The following is a 13,992-nucleotide window of genomic DNA, read 5'->3' as shown; positions in this document are numbered from 1 at the left end:
CTATGTCAGTTATTATATAGTTATTAAAATTATTAGGAATTGGGTTAATAGGCTGCTTACAGTGACCGAGCAGCTCATCTACGTGATACTGTAGTGTACAGACACAGAAATAATTCTTGCATTTATGCCACTGTGCTTCGGAGGCCCAGATGTGCATGTATGCGTGACACCAGCATTAAAGCATAAAATGGAAGTTGTTTCTTCCCAATACTGCTTGTATAATTTCTTGACCAGTTATTAGTATTCAGTTATCCAGTTATTTCATAGTTTGTAGTCCATGGATATGAACGTAATTATGGAAGAAATGGTGTTGTTCCTGTACACTGTTAATTATTTTGTTTTGTGTGTTTATGTGATTACATGAACTTTCTTCGTCTCCCGCGAGGGCATGTGTTCAATAGTGGGGAACGTAGAACCACTGTCCTGTTTCCAAATAGAATTGTCTCATTAACCTGGGATAATGAAAGATAATGAAAATTATACTGTATTCTGCTCTTTTATGACAGAATGGTTTGATCATATGCCTGTAGTGTATTTTGTGTGTTTCCACTGGGTGGCAGCAGACATTTGACTGGAAACTATGGAGGGGTTGATGGCTTACAAGCTGACATTTCACTCCATGTTTTCTGTTTATCATTTATCCTGTGTTTGTGTGCGTGTGGGTGTGTGTGTGTGTGTGTGCATATGTGTGCGTGCGTGCGTGTTCCATTATCAGTGACTGCAAGGAGAACAGAGGTATCTACTCAGCTATGCGACTGGACAAGGTCTTCAATATCTCCTCCTTCCTCAATGCTACATTGGTCAGTGAACACACACACACACACACACACACACACACACACACACACACACACACACACACACACACACACACACACACACACACACACACACACACACACACACACACACACACACACACACACAGCGTAGTTCTGAGCAGTAACTAGCACTTGGTCCCATGTCTGTTGATATTATCCTCACCTGGACATGGAATGTACCTTTACTTGAGTTGCAAAACATGACTTGGTATGCCCCAAATGCAGAGGACCAGACCACATGCATGCACTACTTAGTGGTATTCTGCCTTATTAGTAAAACATATTCGTAGTACTCTGATATAAATGCTTCTCCTTTTGCCAGCCTGATTTAATTGGTTAAAAGATTTATCTTATTTTTCCACCTTTAATGACATGTCCAGAACAGGGACGACAGGTTGAAAGTAGTCAAGGTCAGACTTATTAGAATCAACAGGCACTGTCTGTGTCAGACACCATTCTCCATTTGGCTCTAGTGATTAATGAATTGGTGCCAAAAAGAACAAACATTACCTTCAACTCTTAATCTCACTCTCTCATTAATCTCACTCTCTCATTAAAGTGTTTACTTGACCCAATGCCAGCTCTATCTGTTCACCAAAGACGTTTAGTAGCAGTCTCGCCAGTTTGCAATATTATCCAGCCTCTGTTATTGTAAAGGATGCCAATCGATAGCACTGTTTGCTAAAAATGGCTCGGTGTTATACAAAGTCATAGCTAACGGCTGACATTTCTGCTACGTCAACACTGGTCATTTGTCATCATTTTATACACATGGCATATAAGGAGTTTTGCTCCAAGGCCAGAACACCTACCACTTGAAGAATGTGAGCCCATACATTGCCAAAATGACTGCCCTTAAGGGGTGCTGGGTGCAAGAGTTGCTGTGGGCTCCCCTCCGTGCTCATAATAATGTATGCTGGAGATTGTATTGTTATAGTTATTGGGGTGTTAGCAACTGTGCATCTCCCAGTGCTTTTTTTTTCATAATTCCCATTACATCGATAGACCAGAATTACTTTCTTCTTCAATTTTGGCCTTTCAACTTACAGTAAGGAGTGATGACAGGTAATAATAACAGTATGTTGCAAAATTGGTCATCATTGCGAAGAGGTTTTTACTTTAACCACATGAACCCTAGTGTCAATTCTTTTGGGGAATACATTCACAGAAAATAGCAGATCTACAAGCTCACAAAGCATCGCAATGCGATACGTTGTGAGCTTGTAAATTGACAATTTTTGGCAAAGATATTTTCTGTAGAGGGGAAAAAAGGAGGGGGCCTAGTATAGACCCCTGGGGGATTCCGGGCAACTAAGTATATAGGGTATTTAAGGATATCATGTGCTTGGCATTAGCAAAGCAACAGGTGCCACCCCCGAGAATGGGGGCTCATTCTGTGAGCCTGGGTGTAGGCACACCCTGTGCCCACCCTATACTGTACTGTATTTATGCCACTGGCGTCATCTTATTGCTAGCAATCTCTGCCTCTCTTTACATATGAGTCACATAAAACAAAAGCCAAAGAGACATAATTCATGCAGCCTGATCTGGGATGTGTAGGACATAGAAAAGAGGGTTTCTGCAAAGTAGACATTTCAGAGGATTTGTCCATGTGGTAGAAGATATTGGCAGCCTGTAGTAGATCACACTACAAAAAATATCCATCTCAGCTATTGAGCCTGAAAATCGAATGTGTTGGTTGGGTGAGATGCCTTCTTTCCAAGAAAATCAACTTAAAAGAATTTGATCTACCGATCACAGTACAGTGATGTGCCTTTTCCAAGATACTTTACTGGTTTATAAGAAGGCTAGCTTTGCTTCACTACCTGAAATCTGTTGTTATTATTATTATTGGTCGCAGCCTAATTTACAATACGCTATAGTTACTAAGAAAAACAACATTTTAAACATAAATCCTAGAGTAAATAACTTGCAGAAATTGGCTATTTTTTGCAGTGTAAAAGGAATTGCAGCACATGACCCATGGGTTATATAACACCATGTCATCTAAGTAAATAAAAACTGGTGCCAACATTTTGTTCTTTTCTCTTTATAGTGTCGGGCAAAAAATGACTTGGGGCTGACTTATTTTTATGGTGGGAAACTGATGTTTTGTTTGCGTGTGTGGTGAAATTGCATATTGCTATTCAGGAAAATCGGTCAGCCTTCAACTTACTGTACACTGGGGTTATGGTCCTTATAACCGATGACAAATGGAAAACCAACCAACTATTGGAGTTCAATTATGTTGATTTTGAGTTTGAGATGTGCATTTGTTTCCTTGTGAAAAATCTATAAAGATTGATTGAGAAAAAAAAAGAAAACCAACCAACTATTATTACAGAGCTTCTAATGAACACAATGTTGCTCACAAAACAGCAGTGTACATCGGTATAAACTTAAGCACAGGGTTTCTATTTGTTTTGTTGTTTTGGACATTGTCTTTTGTTTTGTTGCCAAAAAGAAAGGGATCTACAAGCTAACAACATGTTGTGTCGCATATATATCCTTGAAGCTCCTAAATGGCCAGTATGTAACTACACTAAACCTCAGTTTATCGATTACATTTTAGTGTCTACTTTACAAGTAGTGTTTTAATGTAAGTAGTGTTTATAATATTTATATATATTTATAATATTTATGTATTTTTTTTCTTTTTTCTTTTGTTGCTTTTTTCATTTATAAATACAAGACATACATGACCACATACAGAACAGAAGAAACAAAACAAAACAAAACAAAAAAGAGACAACAACCACTACTACCAAAACAAACCCTCACAATTACCCACCCATGCCCAGGGGGAGTAGAATAAATGAGTGATAAGAAATGCTAATAAGAAACGAAACAACAAAAAATTGTAATAGTAGTGATAACAGAGTAGAATAAAATGAATACAAAAACACAAATAATGGGGGGGGGGGGGGGATTGTTAATCCTTAGTTAAATTGTGGTTAAGGAGTTAATGTACAAAACATGTTTTCCAAATGGAGAAACGTTGACAAGTCTTAACCAGGATGACACACTAGGAGGGTTACGGCTCGTCCAGTGGAGCGATATACGACGTCTGGCTATGAGAGCTGAGCAACCAAGTCGGCCTGGAATCTCTTAAATCGGCTTATAATGTATTAGTCATTTAGTCAAAATACAATAACAAACAACAGTAATAAGTAAGAACAAGGGTCAGGACAACTGTGCACAACTGTGACCCCACAATTATTATGGCAAGGTCATAGAGGTGTCATTTGCCAACATTACAGAGATCCCGCCTGGGGAGCAGGAGTCCCCACTTGCCCCAGGTTCGATTCCAGGCCTCATTTTGTTTTAGTCGATTCCAGGCCTGGCCAGCAATGTGTCGAATACGACCGGTCGAAGTGTCCATTGCACGGGGGAAATTCAATTCTCAACGGTAGTTCCTTTTTCTTTTCTTTTTTTTAATGATTATTTTTCGCTTGCTTTTGCCATTGTTTATATCACATCTGCATCTTCCAACCTATAGAATAGTGACACGCCCACTTTGATTCCCAGTTCCAGGGGCGTAGCCACGGGTGGGCATAGGTAGGCCTGGGCCCACCCACCTGGCTGTTGTGCCCACCAAAAAGAAAAAAGAAAAGAAATTTTTTTTTTTTTAAATATATATTCACCCTAATATATTCACCCAATCCGCACAAAACCGCCCCAAAAACTCCCAAATCCGCGGGCGTGAGTGCCCACCCACAAATGCCCAGGCCCAGCTGCTGCCAGCGTTCTGGCTACGCCCCTGCCCAGTTCAGGGCAAGAAAAAAGTTTTTTTTTGTTTCAGTTCCGAACTCATTTTTAGGGTTCTGAGCCAATTCATTGTCAATGGAAACACTCTGAACTGGTTGAAGATTAGGCAGGGGGAAAAGAACAAAACCGGTTCAACCCCGGTGGAAAAGTGGCCTGAGAGTGTACAAATGGACCCGTTCAGGTCCATTTGGTTCCGTTCGTACCCTCTCAGAGTTAAATTAACACTGAGAAGTGTAGCTTGGGGTTCCAAAGTAAAAAATAAGTATCCATTTGTACACTCTCCCCCTGATGGGCCCCAGACCAGATGTTGAGAAACGGTGAACTAGGAGTCAGAACATTGTCTAAATCTTCGGACGAAAGGAATGAAGAACTGGAGCATCACAGACAATTAAACGCTTTTTATTCACAAGGTGCAAGATGACAGTGACTAACGTTTGGAACACTGAGCATGATAACTATAACTAGAATGATAATCATGTAACCATCTATCTATCTAGCATTCTAATTCATAAAATCTCACTGAAAGTAATCCAAACGATATTGTCCATATAGGTGTCGTTACAGTTGTGGTGTGTAGATGCTGCCATCCATTTGAGTTAGAACGATGTTTAAAACGACATATTTATAGTTATCGTCATAGTTATCGTGCTTGGTGTGAATGGCCCTTTAATCCTCATGTGGTATGTCCAGCTCACTAAGGATGTGGTGGGTCGGCTGGATGGGATCAGGATCGACCTGAGGGGAATCGTGCTGCTTGAGGCAGAGGGCAGGCAGAACCTCCTGGCCTTCTCTGACGCTGGCCTGTCCGACATCAACTACGCAGACTACCTGGAGGAGGTGACACACACACACACACACACACACACACACACACACACACACACACACACACACACACACACACACACACACACACACACACACACACACACACACACACACCACATTGATATACTCTGTGTGTATGTGTTTGATTTAAATTTATATTTATTTATCTTGGACAAATAAAAACATGGTACAGAAAACTTTTGCTCAAGAAGGGGCAGAGAGAAGCAAAAGCTTATTTTGTTCGCCCCCCTTCTTACCTTGTTATACAACAATATACTGTAGAACAGTATGTTATAATACAAAAATGAAATGTATGCACCCTAACGTTTTTTACATAAATGTAAAGCAATGATGATAAAAGTAACAAAAAAAACATATAAAGTAAAGAATCACAGTCAATATAAAATCTACGGTACAACTGTCCATAATTTTGAATGAGTGACTGTTTGAACTATATATATATATATATATATGTATATATATATATATATATATATATATATATATATATATATATATATATATATATATATATATATATATATATACACAAATACACACACTGTGCCAACTTACTGTGTCTTCTATCTAACAGCCCTGACTGGTCACTACAATGAGTAGTAATGTCATTTCATGCTCTTTAGCAGTCAGTATAGGTTTGCCTGCCAGTGATCACTGCCCCATTCATTCTCTGTCAGTTCCAGTGACACACAGCAGACATGCTCTGCGTCCTATCAGCTGCAGCATGCTTCAGCGCAGGAATGATGACTCTTGATTATCCAAAACTATCTCTGCCAAAGCAAAGAGAGCGCAGGAACAGACCGGGCAGGGACTTGTCACTTCCTGTGCTAGACACCCCGTCCTGTCAGAAAATAAATGATTATATTTTTTAACCCTTGAAGACCGGGAACGCATCTGTGTGTCCTTTTAAGATTTCTTTGGCTATTCAAAAATAGCAGATATACAAGCTCATAGCGTGCCACAAGCTCATACTGAGTGCCGCACTATGAGCACTACGACATTTGTAATTTAAATCTTTGCTTCTGGGGGATCCCTGGAACTAAATATTTGACAAATGTTCGCTTTAAAATATGTATATATATTCCAAGATTTGAAAAAAAAATCACGATTTAAAAAAAAATAGCAGATCTACAAGCTCATAGTGCGGCACTCGGTGCCGTGCTATGAGCTTGCAGATCTTCTATTTTTGAATAGCCAAATAAATCTTTAAATGACACAAATGATGCTTTCCGATCCTAATGGGTAAATTACTTCTAAATATATGTATATATGTTTGTTTACACTAACAATGTTCTTATGAAGCAGTTTTGTTCATAGAACAAAACGTAAAATATTACAGAAATCTGACCCTGTCATTCCCACTTCAGAGTGAGAGTGGGGAGATGGATGAAACTAAATAAAATGGCTTTTTTCCTTTTACTCCAAATCTCTTCGCCGCAAATAGCCGATCCACAAGCTCAGTTTGTAGATCTGCTATTTTCGCCAGATGTTTCTCGCTAAGGTTCAAGTGGTTAAGTTGAGACATACAGTACTATAGGGTCCACCAAATGTTGTAAAGTGTGAATGTGCTGCTCTCTTTGCACTGTGGAATAAAATTGAACTTTTATGCTTTATTTCCAATTATCTCCAGGTCAACAAAGGAGTCACTGAGGTGGACCTGCTGTCATTTGCCAATGAGTTAGAGGCTCAGACAGACCTCATGGTGAGACCACCTTGTTATCAGACAAACCTTTCTGCACTTACTTGCAGTGTGCATGGTAAGCCAGTGGTTTCCCACCATTTGCTTGTCAAGCACCCCGAAATTCATATGTATTTTGGCATGGACCGTTGTGAAAAGATTGCGTGGACCCCCAAAAGACGAGATTTGTGTTGTGAAACGTTAAAAAAAAAACTTTTTCAAGATTTTATTTTATTGTATTTATTTTTTAATAGCAGTTCATGCTAGATACAGAAAAAAACTAAGTGGGGTCTGATTTGGATACTATATTAAGTCATTTTGCTGGGGACCCCCAGGGGTCCTTTAGGGGGTTCCATGGGGTCCCCAGCAAAATGACTTCCATGGCATCCAAATCAGTTTGACCGCTGAAACCTATTTTATATTTCGGCAGCTGTTAAAAAATAGCAGATCTACAAGATCAACGCGACGCGATGTCACGCGTTTTGAGCTGTGATTTGAATGTTTCTTTCAAAAATCTGGAATAATCTTCTCTTATGGGGGTCATTGAAATACATATCAATGTGGGGGTCCTTGACATGAAAATGTTTGACATTGTTACCACGCCCCCGTACTCTGTACTCCTGTACTCTGCCGGAAAGCAGACTCAATCTCTGGGATCAGTTTGAATGCTCCATGCCTTCAGGGTGGGTGACACCTGGTGGGGGGGCAACACAGCACTCTCATTCATTTCCTGAAGTAGTTTTGAATCCAGAGCGAGGGTCCTGTCAGGGCTATTAACCCTCCCTGTTCAAAGTGTGTCCCCTGCTCTTGATTCCTCATCCTCCCTTAACGCCTGCTGGCACTCATCTGCTGTCCATGTGCCCTGGCCTACTAGTCCAGTGTTTCCCAAACAGTGGGTCGGGACCCATATATGGGTCGCGGAGTAATTTTTATGGGTCGCGAGTAAATATCCTTTAATTTTTTGTTTCCTACGTTTTGTTTTTTATTATTATTATTTTAAAAGATTTTCAAAAGAATTGCTAAAAACTCACAATTTTTCACAAGTTAAAAACTAATTCAAACATTTTTTTTCAAAGAATTCCATAAAAAATCAATGTTAAAAATCCATTAATTAGATGTTACAAATTATTTTAAGAAGTAGTGAAAATAGCAGATCTACAGCGCATTGTGACGTGTTGTGAGCCTATTTTCACTAGTTTGGTTCACGGGGAGAAAAAGTTTGGTAACCACTGCTCTAGTCCAGTAGTTCTAAAACTTAAAACATTTCAGGGACCCCTATAACTCTGAAAGTTTACAAATGGAACCAAATTGACCCATAAGGGTCCATTTGGGTCCATTTGTACACTCTCAGGGTTTCAGACCTGTAAGGGTGCATTTGGAACCCCCTCAAGGAACCCAATTTGAGAACCACTGCTGTAGTCACTCAGGGGGAAGTCTAAATGACTCCTATTGGGCAAAAATAACGAAGAACTGCTATTGGTTGGATGGCAGAATAGTGGTTAGAAGGGAATGGAATGTGTTCTGCTTTGTTATGTTATGTCCACTTGAAGTTTCTCGTGTTTATGATCAGTCATAAAACATTGAAATTACATCAACTACTTTATATGTGTGTGTTTGTCTGTGTGTCAGAGGTTACGTTAGTCCAGTAATTGCCGGTTTTGACCGTTTTTTTATGGCCCGGACCGAAAAATGTGATTCACTCCGAACATCCTGATCGCGCAGTGCACTGATGTCAGAGAACTTTCACAGCAGACTCAGAGCCGCTCTGTGGAGTTCCGTGCGGAACCGTCTCGGAAAATTAAAGGAATACACAAAGTTGTCTTACCACAAATCAAGAACAATGCACACGCATTTCGCTGAAGATGAAGCAACAGCTGTCCATTTCAGCGCCAGGTCACGTAGCATGATGGAATGCACGCACGGTCCCAACCCGTAAACAAACATAACCACTTGAATTTAAATTATTTGAGATGAGTCAGAGACTCAGTAGATCACCACAAAAGCTTGTTCAACTTTCCCAAAGTTGCATCTAAGAGATGCATGGACGCACCCCCAACATATAATTATGTCACCATGCGACCATATAGTGAGTGGGCCTACTGACTTGAGTAGCCTATATTTTGATTAATTGCTGGCCAGATGAATCAATCAACCTTATGAAAGATTTGCGCAGACCCGACATTTGGACAATTGCTCAATATTCTGAAGAACATGTTTTACCATGAATCTAATGATGCAACACCTTGTTGAGAAATCATTACGCACGCAGCCACGGACTCAACCTGTGCGATTGTAGCCTAGATAATTAATCCCCTTTTGCAAGATGAAGCTGTAATTCTTTTCTATATCCTACTCCTTTACATTTCAAGTCTGATCAATTGTAATCATTCCAGCCACGGTGGCCGGCAGTTTGAAATCCTAGTGCAACCTCTGGTGTGTGTGTGTGTGTGTGTGTGTGTGTGTGCTTGCTTTTGCTTGCTTGTTCATGTGTGTGTGTGTGTGTTTGTATATTGACAGCCCAAGGGCAGTTTGCAGACCGCTCTGAAGGACCATGCCAACAGCTTGCGGCAGATCCACAGTCACCAGGTCCTCCCCATGGAGCAGAGCATGGTAATCAATAACCAATTCTCTAATAGCTTGTCCAGGTCAGATATTTGTGTCTGGACCTATCAGTGATCAGCTTGGTCAGTCTGGCTTCTGAGATGGGTTTCTCAACCCATTCTCATGTTGTTAAGACAAGAGACACGATGAAAGAAAAGTAGGCAGCTACAACCAACATTCAAATGTTATTATGAAAATGCTTTATGTTACTGTACCATTAAGCCAAGGACATAAACCACATGAACCCTAGCGTTCCTGTTCTGTGCATGTCATAATAGGCAAACATTCGGTGGAGATTGAAGATCTACAAGCTCACATATAGGGTTTAAGTAGTTAATGACTTTAACATTTGGGGCTTCTGCTTGTGCATTGCATCTCAGATGTTTTCTTTGTTTGTTTCTGTTACTTGCTAAAACCGCATTCAACATCCAGAAATATGTTAGAGCGAGGGTAAGCAGCTCTATCCTGAGTCAAACTATGTACACGTCTCTGTTTTGTGTTCCCTCCAATCCATCATTTATTCCCTCCATCATTTTGTTTATAATGAAACATAGTACTGTATAAGTATTGAACATTCTGTGTGAAAGTCATTTGAGTATACATGTGTTGTAAGATGTAGTCGTGTACTGTATTTTGAGTGTACATAAAACCGTTTAGCATGTGTTGTTTTTCTCCAAAATACATTTTTAATTTTTTTTAAATTCAATCGGAAACCAATCAGATTATAGATGTTTCCATTGTCAGTAATGTTTGTATATGGTTGGCAAGCAGGAAGTCCCTGGACTTCTCATATTGGAATGAAATTCATCTTCGTGTTTTTCAAACCAGAAACAAGTTTTCCTCTGCCTGTCTTTAGTGAATGCTGACTTATGAGAATGTGAGCAATACCGAAAATGTTCTTCCCGCAATTTCCCTAGCGGGTGCACGTACCCAGTAACCAGTACTCACGGACATGTCCTTCACACACTTTTTATTTAGTATGAGCAAAATACATTTTGGCACACATCCTTCTTCAGCATTATCTTAACGTTAAAGCGGCAGAACCTTTTTTTGTGCGTTTATTTTGGCCAATCTGTAATGCAGAGTATTACTAAAACATAACTAGTAAATCTGTGCTGCTCTTCTATTGAGAAATGTAGACCCTATGTTCGGGTAGGACCATTACAAGCTGACAAGTGGTATTGCCTGAAGCTCAAACCGCAATATCTCCCCTGCCCAAACGGGAGTTCCGTCTTAGCTCATTGGTAGAAATGTAATCTCCCGTGCAGGGGAGCTGCGTTCGAATCCCGGGAGGGGACATTTCCGTGAGTGCTGGTAATCCCCCTGATTGTAGTGAAAGCAGAAGAGCTCATCTAAATGTACACATTATCACACAAAAGTGACTCTTAACGCTGGCCGAGATGAAGATTAATTATTGTCGGCAAGCAACATGTACCATGGAGTCTGGTTGGTTCCCTGCCTGCCACCCCCACCCCGCTGTGTTTCATTGGTGTAACATTTCTAGGTGACCCCAGCATGTAACCACTGCTATTTCTATTTGACAGGGATGGTGTTAGTTAATTTGCGTTATTAATTTCCTCTTACAGAGCACACTGAACCAGAGCATGAGGTTTCTGGAGAGGACTGCTTCAGATCTGCCGGTTAGTGTTAAATTCATTGTGCAACATTACATAAAACATGAGTAGGATATAAAGTATGAAGTGTTAGCAGGGATACCTGCTTCCCAAAACTTTTCTAGTTTAATATGCTTAAATTTAAGGTCAACAGACATAATTCTCCTTTAATTTATTCATTTTCAGAATAAAGTCTTGGTTGTCCTCAATGCCATTGATGCTGCCCAGTATCTCATCTCTCAAAATGCAACACATTTGATCAACCAGGTATGCATCATTACTTTAATTCAGAGTGAAGGTGATCCCATTCAATGCAGGGATAAAGTCTAACTGATATTATTTCCCAATCTTCCTCAGGAAACGGGGAAATACAAAGGGACCATTCACAGCTACTTCCATCAATACGTAGAGTGGGTCATGACCTCTGTAAGTATTGAGTGGTAATTCATTAAGTCATAGGTGCTCAAAGCAGGCTACGGTGTTGTATAATGACACAAAAGATGTACATGCTGTTGTCCCCACAGATTACTGGAACATAGGAAGTTGTGTGATGTGGTAAAGAGCTTTGCGTGTTTGGGTATAAATATAGAGTCAGCCAATAACAATGTCACCATCTATAAAGTCCAGGAATTTGGTCTGTGGCATAATGGTTTCTGCTAAATCCTGCTGTGAAAATCCAAAACAAATCTGAAAAAGGCCATCTTGAGTTGTTTACCCTGAAGATATTGCCCTGTTCAGTTGTTTTGGGTATAAAGAATTAATCCGTCAGTCTGTAATCAGTATGACCATGACCGATATTGTGCCAAGTTGGCAGGCAATTGGTCCGCTGGCACGCTTAAACACACAGAATCCACACTTTTCCAATTGTAGTATAGGACTGGTAGGCAGTAAGCATATATATAAAAACGGGACCTTTCACACAGTGCAATTAGAAATCCATCACAACACACTGCACAATTATCTCCATTATTTATGACTGTTTGATTGTTCTCTGTTCCCTGTTTGTGCTGCAGCTGGCTATGGAGGTTGCAGCCTGCAAGCCTTTCAGCAACATGGTGGACACTGTTGAAATCGTAGCCTGCAGCTTCCTGGTTGATTCCATGGTAATGACCTCAGAGCTCTTCTGAAACCCAACTCATAGGGGAGTGCATGATGGAGTGTGTGTGTGTGTGTGTGCGTGTGTGTGTGTTTACATTAAACTAAATCTTTTCAGACTGGAGTTTGTGGCCAAATACATATGCATTTGGGGGTCCTTGACATGAAAAAGTTTGAGAACCACTGCGCTAGTAGCCACAGTCTGTCCATGGCTTGATTCTCTGCGTACGATAGTTTAACGGGTTTGATGCCAGGACCACCAAATTTAAGGGTTTGTTGTCTCCGCCAGGCCGAAAGGCATGGCGAGAGAGTATGTTTTACCCCCTGTCCGTCCGTCCGTGTGTGTGTCCGTCCGTCCGTCCGTCCGTCCGTGTGTCATTCTGTCATTTTGTGGACAGCTAATCTCTGGCACCGTTGGCTTGATCGCAGCGAAACTGTGCACACACACTCCCTGGATGCCAGAGCAGAACCTCTGCTCACATGGGCCTTTTATAGCACCACCAGGAGGCCGATTTGTGCAAAACACATTTTTGAACAGTACTCCTACATATTTTGGCCAAAAATCCCCCAAATCGGTATGCAGTATCTCTATAGTCATTAAAAGAAACAGCTCATTTCAGATTTTTCATATTCCATCCTGATTGGCAAAAATTGTCTTTAAAAGTTTGCAGGAGTACTCCAAAATGCCTCAAATCATGAACACAGCATGCAATTCCGTGAAATTTTGCACACACATTCCCATTAGGCCGAGGAAGAAATGCCATTTGAAAATGTTCAAATCAGCCTCATGGTGGCGCTGTAACAGGCCGATTCGTGTCTTTACCTATAACTGCACCGATCAGTGTAAAACTTTGTATGCACACTCTCTAGAGGCCAAGGAAAAACATTTGCCCTGCATTTTTCACATTTGCCTTTTATAGCGCCACCAGGAGGCAGACTTATGTAAAACAATTTTTTTGATATTAAGCCTTCAGATTTGATCCAAATTTCACGCAAATCGGAACACATGATCTTTATAGTCATGTGATCAAGACGGATCTGTTTGATTTTTCATATTCCATCCTGATTGCGGTGAAACTTTGAATGCACATTCACACTATGTTGAGGAACAAATGCCACCCTTTTAACATTGGCCTGTTATAGCGCCACCAGCAGGTCAAATTTTGCAAAACACATTTTTAGAACAACATTTCTCAAATCATGCATGCAGTGTCCGATTGCTGTGCACGGCCTAGTAATAAATGGCACCCTTTTCACATTGGCCTATTATAGTGCCACCAGGAGGCCATAATAACCTACCTGACCTGGCGGAGACTTGTGCTCCGAGGAGCACTTTTTCTAGTTTACCTCTGTAACTCAGTTAGAGGACCCATACCCTGTTTCGCTCAATGGGAAGAGAATGGGACTAACAGTGCAAGTTTGAGGGGATCCATTCCCTGTGCAATTCAATTTGCAGAGCAGGACGCTCCTACAGAATGGTGCTTTGGATAGAAGCAGCCACCTAATGACATGTAAAGGTGCATTCACACAGGAGGCAAAGATTTTTTTTTAAATCATGCAGCGCGAT

The 13,992-nt window shown here is 40.7% G+C and overlaps 1 protein-coding gene across 6 annotated transcripts in view; it reads left to right on the top strand.

The window, feature by feature from the left end:
- Positions 1-13,992, top strand: part of prom1a (prominin 1a) — an 87,567-nt gene that overhangs the window by 60,465 nt on the left and 13,110 nt on the right. For all 6 annotated transcript variants that reach the window (XM_080416502.1, XM_080416501.1, XM_080416500.1 and 3 more), the window contains 8 exons: positions 716-800; positions 5,280-5,426; positions 7,069-7,140; positions 9,634-9,726; positions 11,304-11,357; positions 11,517-11,597; positions 11,688-11,756; positions 12,344-12,433. In XM_080416502.1, coding sequence (XP_080272628.1) covers positions 716-800; positions 5,280-5,426; positions 7,069-7,140; positions 9,634-9,726; positions 11,304-11,357; positions 11,517-11,597; positions 11,688-11,756; positions 12,344-12,433 — 691 coding nt within the window. The remainder of the gene's footprint in view (positions 1-715; positions 801-5,279; positions 5,427-7,068; positions 7,141-9,633; positions 9,727-11,303; positions 11,358-11,516; positions 11,598-11,687; positions 11,757-12,343; positions 12,434-13,992) is intronic.

This window comes from Gymnoscopelus braueri (genome assembly GCF_963280865.1).
Source record: "Gymnoscopelus braueri genome assembly, chromosome: 20".
Taxonomy (NCBI): Eukaryota; Metazoa; Chordata; class Actinopteri; order Myctophiformes; family Myctophidae; genus Gymnoscopelus; species Gymnoscopelus braueri.
This window is presented reverse-complemented; position numbering and strand designations above follow the sequence as displayed.